This window comes from Petaurus breviceps, unplaced genomic scaffold (genome assembly GCF_028583685.1).
Source record: "Petaurus breviceps papuanus isolate PSGF00001 unplaced genomic scaffold, PetGlider_PUasm1.0 90925, whole genome shotgun sequence".
NCBI lineage: Eukaryota > Metazoa > Chordata > Mammalia > Diprotodontia > Petauridae > Petaurus > Petaurus breviceps.
Window position 1 is genome coordinate 1,091,347 of NW_027187380.1, and position 15,346 is coordinate 1,106,692.

General features: G+C 39.7%; 1 protein-coding gene across 1 annotated transcript in view; it reads right to left on the reverse strand.

The window, feature by feature from the left end:
• Positions 1–15,278, reverse strand: part of CYTH1 (cytohesin 1) — a 170,365-nt gene extending 155,087 nt beyond the window's left edge. The window contains exon 1 of the mRNA XM_069076044.1: positions 15,105–15,278. Within this exon, the coding sequence (XP_068932145.1) occupies positions 15,105–15,123 (19 nt within the window). The 5' untranslated portion in view covers positions 15,124–15,278. The remainder of the gene's footprint in view (positions 1–15,104) is intronic.
• Positions 15,279–15,346: the final 68 nt, after the last annotated feature.

Consider the following 15,346-nt stretch of genomic DNA (forward strand, 5'->3'; position numbering starts at 1 on the left):
ACAAGCAGCCAGGAAGAAACAATTTGAATATTGTGAAAACACAATCAGGATAATCCAGGATCTGGCAGCTTCTACACTGAGGGATCAAAGGGCTTGGAATATGATATTCTGGAGGTCAAAGGAGATGGGATTAAAACCAAGAATCACCTACCCAGCAAAACTGAGTATCATGTTTCAGGGGAAAATATGGTCATTCAATGGATATAGGACTTTCAAGCATTTCTGATGAAAAAACCAGAGTTGAATAGAAAATCTGACATTCAGATACAAGAAGCAAGAGAAGCATGAGAAGGTAAACAGGGAAAACAAATCATAAGGAATTTATCAAAGTTGAACAATTTACATTCCTACATTGAAAAATGATCATTGTAACTTATGAAACTTTTCTCAGTATGAGAATAATTGAAGGGAATAGAAATGTGTGTGTGTATACATATATATGTCTATATAGGTGGGTATATGGGCATATGAATAAATATGTGAATGTGTGTATATATGTGTACAGGTATACATAGACAGAGGGCACAGGACCAATTTAATAGGAAGGGATGATACTTAAAAGGTGAAATTAAGAGGTGAGAGGAATATAATGAGAGGAGGCGGGGGAGACAGATTGGGGTAAACTATCTCATATGAAAGAGGTAAAGAAAAATGGTTACAATGGAGGGGAAGAACAGCAAGTCAAAAGGGAATGGGTAAACCTTATTCTCATTGAATTTGGCTTAGGGAGGGAATGACATACACACTAAATACCCTACAGGACCCTACAGGAGAGTAGGGATGAAAGGGATGAGAGGGAGGATGATGGAAGGGAGGGAAGGCTGGGGGAAAGGCAAGTTGGAAGCCCCTACTTTTGCAAATGGACAGGATCAAAGTAGAGAACAGAACAAGTGGGAGGTGGGATAGGAGGGAGGGAAATATAGTCAGTTTTTTACAATATATCTACTATGAAAATGTTTTGCATAGCTACACATGTACAACCTATATTGAACTGTTTATCTTCCCAGTAAGGGTGGGTGACAAGGAAGGGAATGAATCTGGAATTCAAAGTTTTAAAAGCAAATGTTTAAAAAAAAATACACACACACATATATACTATTATCAATATTATTTTACATGTAAATGGGAAATAAGATATACAGGCACTGGGGCATAGAGATCCACCATGCCCTACTGGAAAGTTGGAGGGGGCATGGGAGAAGATATGGGAGAGAGCAGATTGGAGAAAGGGATATCCAGTGGGATCGCTATTTTGGGGTGGTGGGTAGTGGAAAAACGGGGAGAAAATTTGTAACTCAAAATCTTGCAGAAATGAACAATGTAAACTAGAAGTTAATAAAGCATTTGATAAAAAATATATAAAATAAAATACATAAAGGAGAGGCTGAGCTTAAACTCTTAAAATCACAGCTCAAATCTATATTCACCATCACCCTGGTGCCTTTAGGGGTTTGTGCACTAGGTCTTGTCTGACACTTGGGAACAAAAATTATGAACCATTTTAGAATGGATACCTTAGGGTCTTTCCTAGAGGCTGCCAGGTGTTGCAGTGAATACAACAATGGGGCTGGAGTCAGGGAGACGGAAATTTAAATCCTGCTTCATATAGTCCCCAGTTGTGTGACCTTGGGTAAATCACTTCTTTCCTTCCTTCTTTTCTTCCTCCCTTCCTTCTTTCTTTCTTTCCAGTAAAGAGGAAAGGGAAAAAATTAAGTGCATGTTAATCAAAAAAATAAAATTTAATAAGAAATAAAATTAGTTTAGTAATAAAAATAAAATGAATTAGCTATACTTAGGGATTTTTAAAAATACACTGAAATGCAGGATTAAATGGGAAAAAAGAGGGATAAAGTGTTGTGTATGACCCCATTCTTGCCAGCCCCCTCCCCCACTGGATCTCTGCCCTTCCCCAGTCAGCTCACCTGCACAACGGTAGGCCTGCTTTTGGGTCAGGGAGACTTGGTGCTGGTGGAAATTTCAAGGTGTGTACTGACCAACCACTGTTTTTGGCCTCTGCAAGTTTCTGCTTACGTAATACCTAACTGTTGGCCGCGTGGCCTCCATTTAAAAGCTGAGGTTTTACCTAAGATCTCTGCTGAAGGACCTGGGATGGTGGGGTGGTACCTTGTCAGCCCACCATGTGGCCTGATCAGCCAACATGGCATATAATAAAGGGTCCAATTCTAAATTGTTACTTGGGTCTTGCTCACGTTTTCTGGGTACGACAAAAGATGTAACAGAATTTAATGAAATAGAAGAAGTTAAAGTAGAAGAGGACAGCTAGGTGGCACAGTGGTTAGAGTGCCCCTCCTGAAATCAGGAACACTCATCTTCCTGAGTTGAAATTTGTTCTCAGACACTTAGAAGCTGTGTGTCCATGGGAAAGTCACTTAACCCTGTTTGCCTCAGTTTCTCATCTGTAAAATGGGCTGGAGAAGGAAATAGCAAACCACTCCAGTATCTTTGCCAAGAAAATGACCTCAAATGGGGTCATGGAGAGTAGGACACAACTGAAACTGCTGAATTAAGGTGGAAGAGTCAAACAGAAATTCCAGGGACTAAACACTACAATCCCCCAACAAATGAAAAAAATCTTTGGTGCTCCAAAGTTGTAAGAATAAGAGGCTTTATAAATGGATACAAGGAGTTGTAAAATACAGAAGGGAATGAGTGATGTACACTCATCAAGTCCATGGCTGATGTGTGAAGGGATTCATATGAGAATGAACAGGTGGAAAAAGACAGGGATTTGAACTAGAAGAATTTGAGGTGGGTATAGAAAGGATCTCAACCCAACAACAGGAAAAGGTGCCACTTAAAAGTATTCCTATGAAAAAAGAATTATACATCTGTGATGGGAGATAGGGACTTTCTGACAGATTTAATCTGGGGGAAATTGGTGTATTGGGAGACCATTTTTCTGAGACAAAGTATTGTGCCCCTGTGGACCACACTCCACTCCTAGAAAAGGGAAATTCAAACTCCTAAAGGTATCTGGCACCCAAATGGGTAGAGGAATCATGAAAAGATAGGAAGTCACAGCCAATATGAAAGAAAAAATTTGGTGAGAGCAGGAAGTGGAACTAAAATACAGAATAATTCCTACCATGGGACACTGCTTCTATTCACATTACTTCTCATGAATTGATACTTTCCTAAAATGAGTCACATCAGAAAAAAAAAGTAATGATGTGGCAAATCTAACACAAAAATTGGTTAAAAGGAATTCAAATGTAGTACTTCAGAAACTTTAACTGCATGAGGAACACAAAGAAATTAAAGAAGGAATCAAGATGCAGACTAAGAATCAGAGAAAAGTATTTCAGAACAGAAAGGTAAGAAGAATTAATGAAGAGAACAAAATAGTAAAATCTTTCTTAGAAAAAGGCACAAAATGAACTTTGTTCAGGCATCAAGACAGCTGCCCAAATCACAGCATACAGCCTAGCGCCCACATGCCTATTTCAGCAAAAACCTAAAAATCATACCAGAATAAAAAATGATCACAAAATCCAATGAAAAACTACATTATGCAACTTTTTCTTCCATCCCAGAACTACATAAAACTCAGCTAGAAACCTACAGGAAATAGAAAAAATTTTAGCCTCCAACACAACCAGAGACCAGCCAAAAATATCTGCAAAGCTCTGTATCAAAAGGCAACAAGAGCAGAGACTTTCCTAAACCAGAGGAGTTTACACAGAGTAGTTGGAAACTTCAGGGTGGATCTTGGAAGCATCTGGGAGCAATAGTAACCTGGATGGTTATTACAAGATGGTAACCACATAGTGGGGATGAGAAGCATTCGGACCCAGGAACAGAGGCTTCAAAGTACCTAGCACTCCCAGTCAATAAACATTTATTAAGAACCTGTTATGAGATACCATAGATGGCCCTGAAGATAGAGAGCTCTCAGTTTCAAAGATCTAGAAGGCCTAGTCCCACAAAGTAGAGGTCTGTTCAAGTACATGAGGAACCTAGGGTAGACAAAGCAGGGTTAATCTCCATATGAAACAAACCCTATAGGAGGGCCAAACCAAGAACAATTTTTTTTTTACATGAACAAAGTAAAATCACAAGGAACCAAGAAGATACAAAAAGAATTATTGGAACACAAAAGTATATACCCAAAAAAATAAATTCTAAAGAGATTATCTACAAAAATATGAAAAACCCAACTTAATAAAACACCAAATAGAGATCTTAAATAACACAACCTTAGAAAAGGAAATTAACCTAAATATAAAGGAATAATGAAAAGAGAAAAAAAAAAGCACAGATGGATTTATAGGAAAATTCTATCACACTTTTAAGGAACAATTATTATTCATAATAATAGTTAGCATTTCCATAGTATTTTAAGGTTTGCAAACTGTTTTATACATGTTACCTGACTAGATCCACACAACAGTCTTCTGAGGTAGGTGTTATTTTTATACCTTTTTTATAGATTAGGTAACTGAGTCTTAGAAGCAAAGTGACTTGCCCAGGATCACAAAACTAATACTTATTAATAACTAGTAACTGTCTGAAATAGGAATTGAAACTCAGGTCTTCCTGGTTCTAGAACCAACACTCTCTCCATTGCCTATCTAACTGCCTTATTTAGTACCTATACAACACACATTGTTCTCAAAAACCAAGAAAGCACTCTATGAAACTCTTTTTATAAAGCAGAGTCCTAATCCCTAAAACAATTCTAATACCTATCCTAAAATATTACAAATAAAAGGAACTACAGAATAATATAATAGAAATTTAAAAAATTTAAAATTGCTGTTTTGCTGGTACTTTGTCTGTCTGTTTTGATGTTCTTTTGCCAGATTTGTCCACTGGTGAAAGACAGTCCTGTTGTTGAAGAAGTCTTGGAACCTGGCTTTTGGTTAAGAAGCCCTGAGACTGTCCTGCAGACAGAGAGTGAATACTGTCCACTGGTGAAGGACAGTGCTGTTGTTGCAGGGGTCTGGAGACTGTCCTGCAGACAGAGTGAATACTGTCCACTGGTGAAGGACAGTGCTGTTGTTGCAGGGGTCTGGGAACCTTTCTGTTGGTTCAGAAGCCCTGAAGAAGGATTTTCTTGTTGTATGTTTACAGAAATCCTGGGAGAGGGTTTTGCTAATGTTTTCAGGGGTTCTAGGACTGTTCTGCAGACAGAGGATGAATTGATGAAGGGACTGGCAATGTATCTTATGGCCTTGCTAAGCCACATTCCATTACTATCACAATGAGTCAGAGTAGGATTGGGGAAGAGTAGTTGTTTTTTTTTTTTTTAGCTTAGATGTACAGGTCCTATTTTCATGAACTAACGGTAAAAGAAATCCTAGAGGATTCTGAGACCTGGAGGACTGGAACAATTTTTTTTTAATTCTCTTTTCCACTTCCCCTTGAAAGGATCAAAGCCTGAGAAAGTAAATAGGTCTTTTAAGCAATGGCATCAAATCAAGCATGATGTAAATTGAGAGTTCTATTAAGCAAGTAGAGATTGAGACACAAGTTGGGTAGTAAAAAATCTAAAGGAAGAAAGAATATTTACACAAGAGCTTTTAGCATTCCACTGATGCCTTGGAAGTTCACAAATCATAAGACAGTTTTAAACAGTCAATATGACTCACTTAGTGAAGGGTAAGCCTGACAATATCTCTGAAACTTTATGCAAATGACTGACAAGAAGAATATTTTCTCTAGAGTGGAATGTTTAGACCCTAATAACACTCTAAACAGGGATCTGCCACCTGCCTACAAGCAATTATTTCTGCAGCAGTAAGTTGGCCAGGGTTCCCAGGTATTGCTGAGAAAGCTGTTGCTCCAAGTTAAAATTACCCCATTTTGCTTCAATCAGACAATGTATCTGGAACTCATAAAATATTATAAAATTTATATTAGATGTAAATGGGGAAACTGCAGAAGTCTTTAGATCAAGGGTTAGGTTCCAACAATAGTTCACAATATTATCAGAATGTGAAGGATGGATTGATGAGCACAAAACCAGAAGTAGTGCAACTAGGTGGGAGATAAGGGGCCTAAACTAGACTTGGATAAAACAAATAGGAATGGAAGCTAAGAAAAGAAGAGATGGGACAGAAAGATCAAAAGAAGATGGGGAAGGTAGGCATATGTGTAGTAAGTCAGTCAACAACCATTTGTTAAGCACCTGTTATATGCTAATCACTATGCTCCGTGCTGGGGCTACAAACACTAAAATGAAACAATACTTGTCCTGCTTACAAAGAGAGTACAATTTAGCCAGTGAAGAGAAGATGTAAAAATATAAGTATAGGAAAATAGGGTGGAAGAGTATAAGAGAGGGAGGGGATAGGAGGGATAGTAGGTTGGGGGAGGGGGTAATCAGAAGCAAACACTTTTGAAAAGGGACAGGGTCAAAGGAGAAAATAGAATGGGGGGGGGAGGCAGGATAGGATGGAGGGAAATACAGTTAGTCTTTCACAATATGACTACTATGGAAATGGTTTGCTTAACTACACTTGTATAACCTATACTGAATTGCTTGTCTTCTCAATGGGGTGGGTAAGGAGGGAAGAAGGTGGAGAATCTGGAACTCAAAGTTTTAAAAACAAATGTTAAAAAACTGTTTCTTCGTGGAACCTGGAAATGATATACAGGCAATGAGGCGTAGAAATCCTTCTTGTAACGAGGAGATGGGAGGGAGAGAAGAGACAGAAGACTGAGGGAAGTATGCTTGTCATCTTGGAGTGGAGTAGCGGAGAGATGGGGGAAAAATCTGGAACTCAAAATTTTGTGGAAATGAATGCTGAAAACTAAAATAAATAAAAAATTTAAAGAACTAAAATTTAAAAAAATACAAGTATAGGATACCAGTTGATTTCTGGTTAAGACAGCCTTGTAAAAAGGTTCCAAGGAGCCAAATCTCCACAAATCTCTAGCAGTGATCTAAAAAGAACACCACACTGAACAACAACAAAAAAATCCAAAGAGAAATTTCATTGTCTTTTCATTCAGCCCAGGTATTAAAGAAAAAGATAACCAAAAGCTTCAAAAGTTTCTTACACTGGAAGAAGGATTTTGTTGAATTAGGTAAAAGATGATGAAATAACAAAAAAAATAAAAAAAAAAAGATAATGAAAATTAGTCTTCCCCTGGACCCAGAGTAGATTTGTTGTAGTACTCGGCACTCTACTGGGTACAAAACAGATGGGCCCTTTCAATGGAAAAAAGATGTGTGCCCCAGCACTCCCTGCAACCAAGGGATCAATGTTGTTAAACAACTTGATCAAGTAAGGAAATGAGAGGATAAGAGGAGATTAAGATGGACAACGATTACATAAAATTGAAAAACTTTTGCACAAATAAAAACTGACAGAGTTAAAATTAAGAAGCAAACAGTTAATGGAAGGAAAAAGAAGTTTTGGAGTGAGTTTCTCTGATAACCTAATAGAGAAGATATATATGGAACCGATATAAATATATAAGAACAAGAGTCATTCCCCAATAGATACATGGTCAAAGGACAGAAGTTTCTTCTCAAGGTAAAAAACTCATGCTTTCAACAACCACATGATAAAATCTCTACTAGTAGAAAAATGCAAGTCAAGTCAACAAGTATTTATTAAGCTTTGTTAAGTTATGTGCTGGATACGGAGTGCTGGAGATACAAAGAAAGGCAAAAATAGTCCCTGCTCTCAAGTTCAAAGTCTTTTAGGGGAGACAACATACTAATAACTATGTGTATATAAATGTGTGTATACATACATTCATTTATGTGTGTATGTGTGCATATATGTATGTATATATGTGTGTGTGTGTATGTATATACTGGAAGAGATGTCAAAGGGAAAATAACAGCATGAAGGGGGGAGGACCAGGAAAGGCCTCCTGCAGAAGGATCTGAGCTGAGACTTAAAAGAAGCTGAGAAGATAAAACATTCCAGACATAGAGGACAGCCAGTGCAAAGGTAGACAGAAAATGGGAGTGCCATGTGAAGAAAAGGAAAGAAGCTACTGTCACTGAGTACACAGAAAGATGTAAAGTCTTAAGAAGATCAGAAATATAAGAAGGGGTTAGGTTGTAAAGAGCATTAAATATCAACCAAAGGGCTTTATATTTGATGCTGGAGGTAACAGAGAATTTATTAAAAATGGGATGGACACAGTCAGACTTGCACTTTAGGAAGATCACTTTAGGAAGATGAATGGAGGAGGATGGATTGGAGTGGAGATACTTGAGGCAGGGCAGTTAACCAGAAGGTATGGTAGTAGTTCACATATAAAGAGATAAGGACTCGTAATAGAGTTGCAGAGAAGAGAAGGGAATATATACTAGAGATATTATAAAGGTAGAAAGATAAGGAGGTGGCAATAGATTGGATGTGTGGATGAATGAGAATCTGGAATTGAAAATAACACCTAGGTTACATGTTAGCTTAGGGGACTGGAAGGATGATGGTTTTTGACAATAATGGAGAAGTTCAGAAGAGAAAAGAATTTTGGGGAGAAATTGACTAAGTTTTGGGCATGCTGAGTTTAATGTATCTATGAGGTATATGGATAGATCTAAGAATTATCTGCACAAGGGGCGGCCAGGTGGCGCAGTGAGTAAGAGCGCCAGGGAGACCTGGGATTGGTTCCAGCCTCAGATACTAAGAACCCACACAAAAATAAATGGCCATGTAACCTTGAGCAAGTTACTTAACCCCAATTGCTTTAAAAAAAAAAAAAGAGTTATCTGCACAGAAATGATAATTTAATCTACAGGAAATGCTGAGATAATCAAGCAAGATAGAAGGAGAAAAAAAAAGAACAAATCAAAATAACCCTGAGGTTCCACCATACACCCTTCAGATTGGCAAAGGTGACCAAAAAAGAAAGTAACAACTGTCAGAGGCTATGTAGGAGAACAAGCATACAGTTAGTGAGGTTATGAATCAGCCCTACCACTCTGGAAAGCATTTTATATTGATACCCAAAAAATAATCCAGAGATATCACTACTAGGTTTATGCTCAGAAGAGTTAAAATAAAATAAAAGCCTCATATATGCAAAAAATATTCACAGTACATTTTTTTTTGTTGTAGCAAAGAACTGGAGACTGAGGGGATGCCCATCAATTGGGAATGGCTGAATGAATTATTGTTAATAAATGTCATGGGATACTACTGCAGAAATGACAAAAAGAATGGATTAAGAAAAACCTTTGCTTCAATATATGAACTGAAACAAAGTGAAATGAGTAGAACAAGAACAATGTATATAATGACTACAGCACTGTAAAGAAACACTCAAGAAAGATCAAGTTCAACTTTTTTGACAGAGAAGATCCTCCAGGAGGAAGGGATGAGTGAAAAAGCATTTTAAGCACCTACTATGTGCCTAACACTGTGCTAATCACTGAGAAAGCCAAATAGAAACGCGAGTCATAGAAGGGACATAGATGGATCAAACACAAGTAGACTTGGAAAAATCTTCTTTTTCATTTAAGATAGGAAATACATACATACATATATATATGTATATATATATATATACACACACACACAAACATAAATACATGTATATATATAAATATATACAAATTCAGAAGACAGTAGATTCCAATTATGTTGCCAATTCTGGATGAAGCCATCTCTCAAAAAAGAAACAAAGAGGTGCATGCATTGTCTATGATGAACACTGTAGACACCAGGGACTCTCACTTTACTTTAATTACCCTAATCTACCAACTCATCCCAATTTAAGACAAGTAAATATACCCAAATTTTCTAAATAATATCACAAAAGATTATGGTTTCACCAATTAATGCAATTTATACATGTCTATTCCTATTTATATCTATTTGGTTGCTAAAGTAACTCAATGTAAACCTAAGGTATCAAAGCATGTAAGCACACACTGACTCAATCACAATTATTTAGTTAGACTCTGTCCCCAACCATGACAGGGAAACCTCTATTGAATAAAGGGGTTTAAAATTCAGTCATGCATAATCATTAGTCTGTACAAAGACCCTACAGAAAAACTAGCTACAGCAGATTTTAGCTTTTCTTTTGAAATTCTATGTAATGGGATGATGGAATTTTAAGAATTATTCTCTTTCCTACATACTTCAAATTATGTGCTCTTGTAAAGATTTCATAAGAAGTGCCCAGCTTACAAAAACTGTGTTGAAAAATTTATATGAAGTCAGTCTGAAACAATTTATAGAAAAGGGTTAGGTTCCTAGCTTAGCTCAAAAATCTATTCCTTTAGAATTTATCATAATCAGGGGATCATAGATCAAAAGTGAGAAGGGACATAAGAAGTCAGGTAGCCTAACCCCCTGTAGTAGCAAGCATCCTAGCATACTCAGGGTGGCTGCCAACACAGGTTCTTAGATCTGCTTCTCCAAAGGAAAGCAACTCAAAATGGATTAATAATCTTACTTTAATCAGTCAAACATATATCATTTTACCTAGTTCAGGGGAAAAAGTCAGCACCTTGAACTTCAGAGAATACAAACAGAAGTTACAAGCAGACAAACAGGTCAGCAGACAGGACTTCCCACTGTCTGACCATTACATCCATACCTAGTCTGTTACCAGAGAGGAAAACACCAACATCTGGGTTTTCAAAGGGGGGGGGAGGGGGCTCAACAGCTGCCCAGAGTCTCATCTGGCCACATCATACAACTCTTCCCAAAGTGAGCCCCACAGCAAAACCTCACATCAGGGTATACTCCTGGGTCAGAGACCATCACAACCCTTGTGACCCACTGCCCAATCACAAAGTAATAAGGTGTGGGTATTCCTGAAGAACAAGCCTCCCACCACAGGCTCCAGGTGACCATATTCAGCCCATTAGGGGGCAGAGCACATTCTCAAATCAAGTAAGGTTCTCAGAGTCACCATAGCCTATCAAAAGGCCTAGGGGTGGGACGACCAGGTAGCACAGAGAGTAAGAGCACCAGCCCCAGTGTCAGGATGACCTGGGGATCAAATCCGGGCTCAGACACTTAGCACCCACCCAGAAATAACTGGCTGTGTAACCTTGAACAAGTTACTTAACCCCAATTGCTTAGGGGCGGCCAGGTGGCTCAGCAAGTAAGAACACCAGCCCCAGTGTTGGGATGACCTGGGCTCAGATACTTAGCACCACACCCAGAAATAACTGGCTGTGTAACCTTGAGCAAGTTACTTAACCCCAATTGCTTTAAAAAAAAGGGGGGGGGGCCTAGGGATAGTGAAGATCTTCCCATTCCCATAACACCCCCTCATTTTACAGATGAGGAAACTGAGTCCCGGGTAGCTTGTGACTTGCCCTCAGTTCCACTATATACATATCTAGTACAACCTACTAAAGGTACTTTCAGATTCTAATTTAGTCTAAGACAAAAAAATCCTATTGGAGAAAATAAAAACAAAAACAGGTAGCTAAAGGCAAGACATCATTTTTTCAGATAAGGAAATTAAGGTTCAGAAAAAAAACTTAAGAACAGAAGCAGAATTTGGACTCAGGTTCTCTGCCACTAAAACCATTCCTTCCTTACACATGCTTAGCTTGCTTGTTAAAGGTCAGACATCCTGGTAACAGAACACCAACTAACAGTTTCTAGAACCAATTCCCAGGAGACCAAAAAGAGTCAACACAGGAGGAAAGAAGTTTAGATAGAGAAGTACAGCAATGCAACAGGATTTGAGGTGAGGTGGCAAGGGGAGGCAGAAAGGAGGTGCTGAAAGTGAGTGCAGTCAATGGTGATTCCTTCTCTGAATCTTCTCACCTCTGGCAAGAAACAACAGAAATAATCTAGAGAAGCTGGGAAGAGTTCCAAAGACCAGGCAGCCCAAGTCTCATTTCCATGCCTTTGGACAGGTTTCCTGGAATGCACTGCCTCTTCACTTTGGCCTCTTAGAATCACTAGTACCCTTCAAGGTTCAGTTCAAGTAGAACCTTTCCTGCTGTATTTCAACTCCAAAAAAAAAAAAAAAAAGACTGTGCTTATATCATCATACCAAAAAAGTAGCTCCTTGAGAGCAAGAGCTCTTTTCTGTCTTAGTATCCCTAGTGCCTAGGACAAAATAGGCACTTGGTAAATGTTTGTTGGTTAAATGAAGTTCTTTTTTTGGCTTGTAAATGGGAAGAACACATTGTTTTCGCTCTAAAAGGCTGCAAACAGGGGCGAAGATAAATTCTTACATTCCTAAACTGAAATTCATATTCCCATTTCTTAAGCAATCATTTATTACCAAGTACAAATATAACAAAATTCCATTAAAATATACTTCATTATGCTAAAAGCTATCTCTCTCCCCTGAAATTTAGCTACATAAAGGAAGATAGATAATCATTAGATATGTGATTATTTCATTACTATAGAGAGCACTCAGATAAAGAAACTCCCTTTACCAATGACAGCTGGCCCCTTCCTCTCCACCTTATAATCTTAAAAAGCTGCCTAGAACACTGAGAGGTTAAGTGTCTGCCCAAGCTCATAAAGCCAATATGTGTCAGGCAGGACCAAGATCTACCACAAATTCCTAGGTCCCTCCCCTAGAGCCCTCCAGCCACATGAAACATTGAACCATTTATGACTACTCTTTGAGTCTGGTCATTTAACCAGTTCTGAAGCTATCATCAGTCTACATTTCACCATCTTTTCCAAAAGAAAAGCATGAGACTTTATCAAAAGTTTTTCTGACAATCAAATAATTTGTACACTATATCTACAATATTCTCTTCATATTTCAATTAATAAACTATATCCAAAAAGGGTCAAACTCTGGCTCTCATTTTCCTCAAATGATCTTTGGACTAGAAATGACAGACCCAGTCACTTCTTCCTGATGTCAATGTGCCTTCCTGTACCAGGCCCTCTCACCAAGTCCTAATCTTCAGAGGGTTTAGAAATTAGATAATCTAGCTTGTTAGTATAATATATGCATATTGTCTCTAAATAATGGTTATGGGGATTTACTGAACATAAAGTACACAGGCTTTAAAGAAAAGCCTTTGTCAGAACCGCCCAGGATAGCAACCCAACCCTTATAGAGAAGAGACCCATTATCTTTATCACCAGCAATGATCAACTGTCATGGTGTCCAAGCAAAACAAATTATCCTTGGAATAGCACTGCCCTGCTTCAAGCCTAGCCACTGCTGCCATTTTCCAGGAAAGCAGCATTAATATAGATTCTACCTGGCAATTAACTGCCTCTGTAACAAAGCTATTGAAGACCTAAAAAAAAGAAAGTTCTTGCCACCAAACTCCTTGGCACTGTCAAATGATTCAACATCAGAAAAAGCTATGGTTTTATCAATGAAAATGTCATTAAAAGAGCTGGATTACTATGTGCTTTGCTACTAGACCCTAAGAACCACTAGGTGTTTTCATTTGACTTGAAAACTGTTCTGTGTCATCTCCTGATTTTAAAGTGCCAACTTATTAAAATCAGGGACTACCTTGTTTTTCTATGTATGCCCAGAGCTTTGCAGTACTTTGCACATAGTAGTCACTTAATAAAAGTTCCTCCCTTCATTCACTGATTTTTTTTTTGCTTTGCAGTCTGAATATCAACTATATTATGTAAATCAAATGTATTCTAGAAAGGCAAGATTGATAACTAAATTCTTTAAAAGTGCTATGTACTTCTAAAAGAATAGAGAACTGACCTATGGTTTCACTGTCATAGGGAACTATTCAGTAAGGAAAATTCCCTCTGGTCCAGCACCTTCTCTGCAACTTAGCCATTGAAATGCTGCCAACAGCATAGAGAGGTTAAGTGACTTACCCAGACCCACAAAGCCAGTGTCAGAGATAGTATATGAATCTGGGTCTTCCTGATTCTGAAACCAGGTCTCTCTCTATTCACTACATCAAATTGCCTCTCACTTCACACACACACACACACACACACACAAACACACACTCACTCTGTAGTCTTCCAACTGTTATACTTCTTCTAATTTTACAGTTAAAAGTGTGACCACGGTATTTCAAGAAATCTTTTGTAATCCTTTAAATTTCAAACTATTCTGGAAACCCCCAAAGTGAATCATTATTTTCCAGTTTTAGGATTAACTAACTACTCTCTGCTTCTCTTTCTCTACTCATTTAGCTACTAGCCAGAGGTGTAGAAAAAAGGTCAGGCGGAAAATGAGGTTAAGAAAGTTAAATACAAGGTTATCTATGGACTGCAATTATCAAACTTTCCCTAACACTGATAAGAATACTGACAGGAAAGTTTTTCTCCTTTTAAATATATTGCCACAGACTCACCTTAAAAAAAAAGTCATTAGTTTTTCTAACATAAAAAAAATTATTGAAATCCATAACAGCTCACACAATGTTCTCCCAGTAACAAATCCTGACCCCAGCAAATCTGAACGACCACTGACGAGGGAACTGTTGTGCCAGATACGAATGACTAGATTTGGAGCTACACCCCCCCACCCCCCAGCACACACGCACACAGGCACACACGCGCGCACACACACACACACAAACACACACCCACAACTTCCATACACCGGAAACTGAAAAAGCGATAATTCAGAATAAGCAACACCGGTATTTGCATATTTAGCTAGAAAAAGCAAACCACATTAGCGATTATCCAATTTCCTATCAAAAAAATGACAGCTGCCCTGCTCTAACTCCCCAGTTCGAAAGAGAAACAGAGCCCTAGTTATTTGGAAGGCTTTCATTCATGGGGCGATAAGGGTCTGCTCCTCCTGCCTCAGAGCCCGGGAAGGAAGCCCGGCCTGCGCTAGCCCTCTCCCGGGCAGACTTCGGGGTCAGCTCCCTACCCTGCGGCTTCTCCGTTCCTGCCGGTCCCCGGCCGGAGCTCGGGTGCCGTCACACTCCCGGCCCCCAGAGAGGGCGCCGGCCCCGGGGAGAGCTCGAGGCGGGGAGCCCAGAGCCCGCCTGACCAGAGAAAGAGACTGCCTGGGGAGGCAGGCGGGAATGAGCCCCCAGAGTCCGGGGGAAGCCCGGGCGAGGAGACGGGAAAAGAAGGCGTCCTGCTACCGGCGGACGCCGCACCTCGAGGTGTGACTCCCCTCCCCCGCGCTGCTCCTCCCCCCCAGACCAATAAACCCAACCTCGGGGCTAACTGGGGCAGCTGGGGCTGGGGTGGAGGGGCACAGGTGGCACTCACCGAAGTCTTCTTCCTCCATGTTAACGCTTCGGCAGAATCGGGGACCCGGATCCAATGACGAGCCGGCTCGGCCCCGGCGACAGCTCCGGTCCCGCCGGCAGCGGCGGCCCCGGCTCGGGCTTCTGGACCCCGCCCCTCCTCCGAGGCGCCCGCCCGCCAGCCTGCCTGCCTGCTCGCTTGCTCGCTCCCCGAGACGGATGGCACGCGCGCACGCGCGCCCTCTGCCTTCCCGTCCCCTCCTC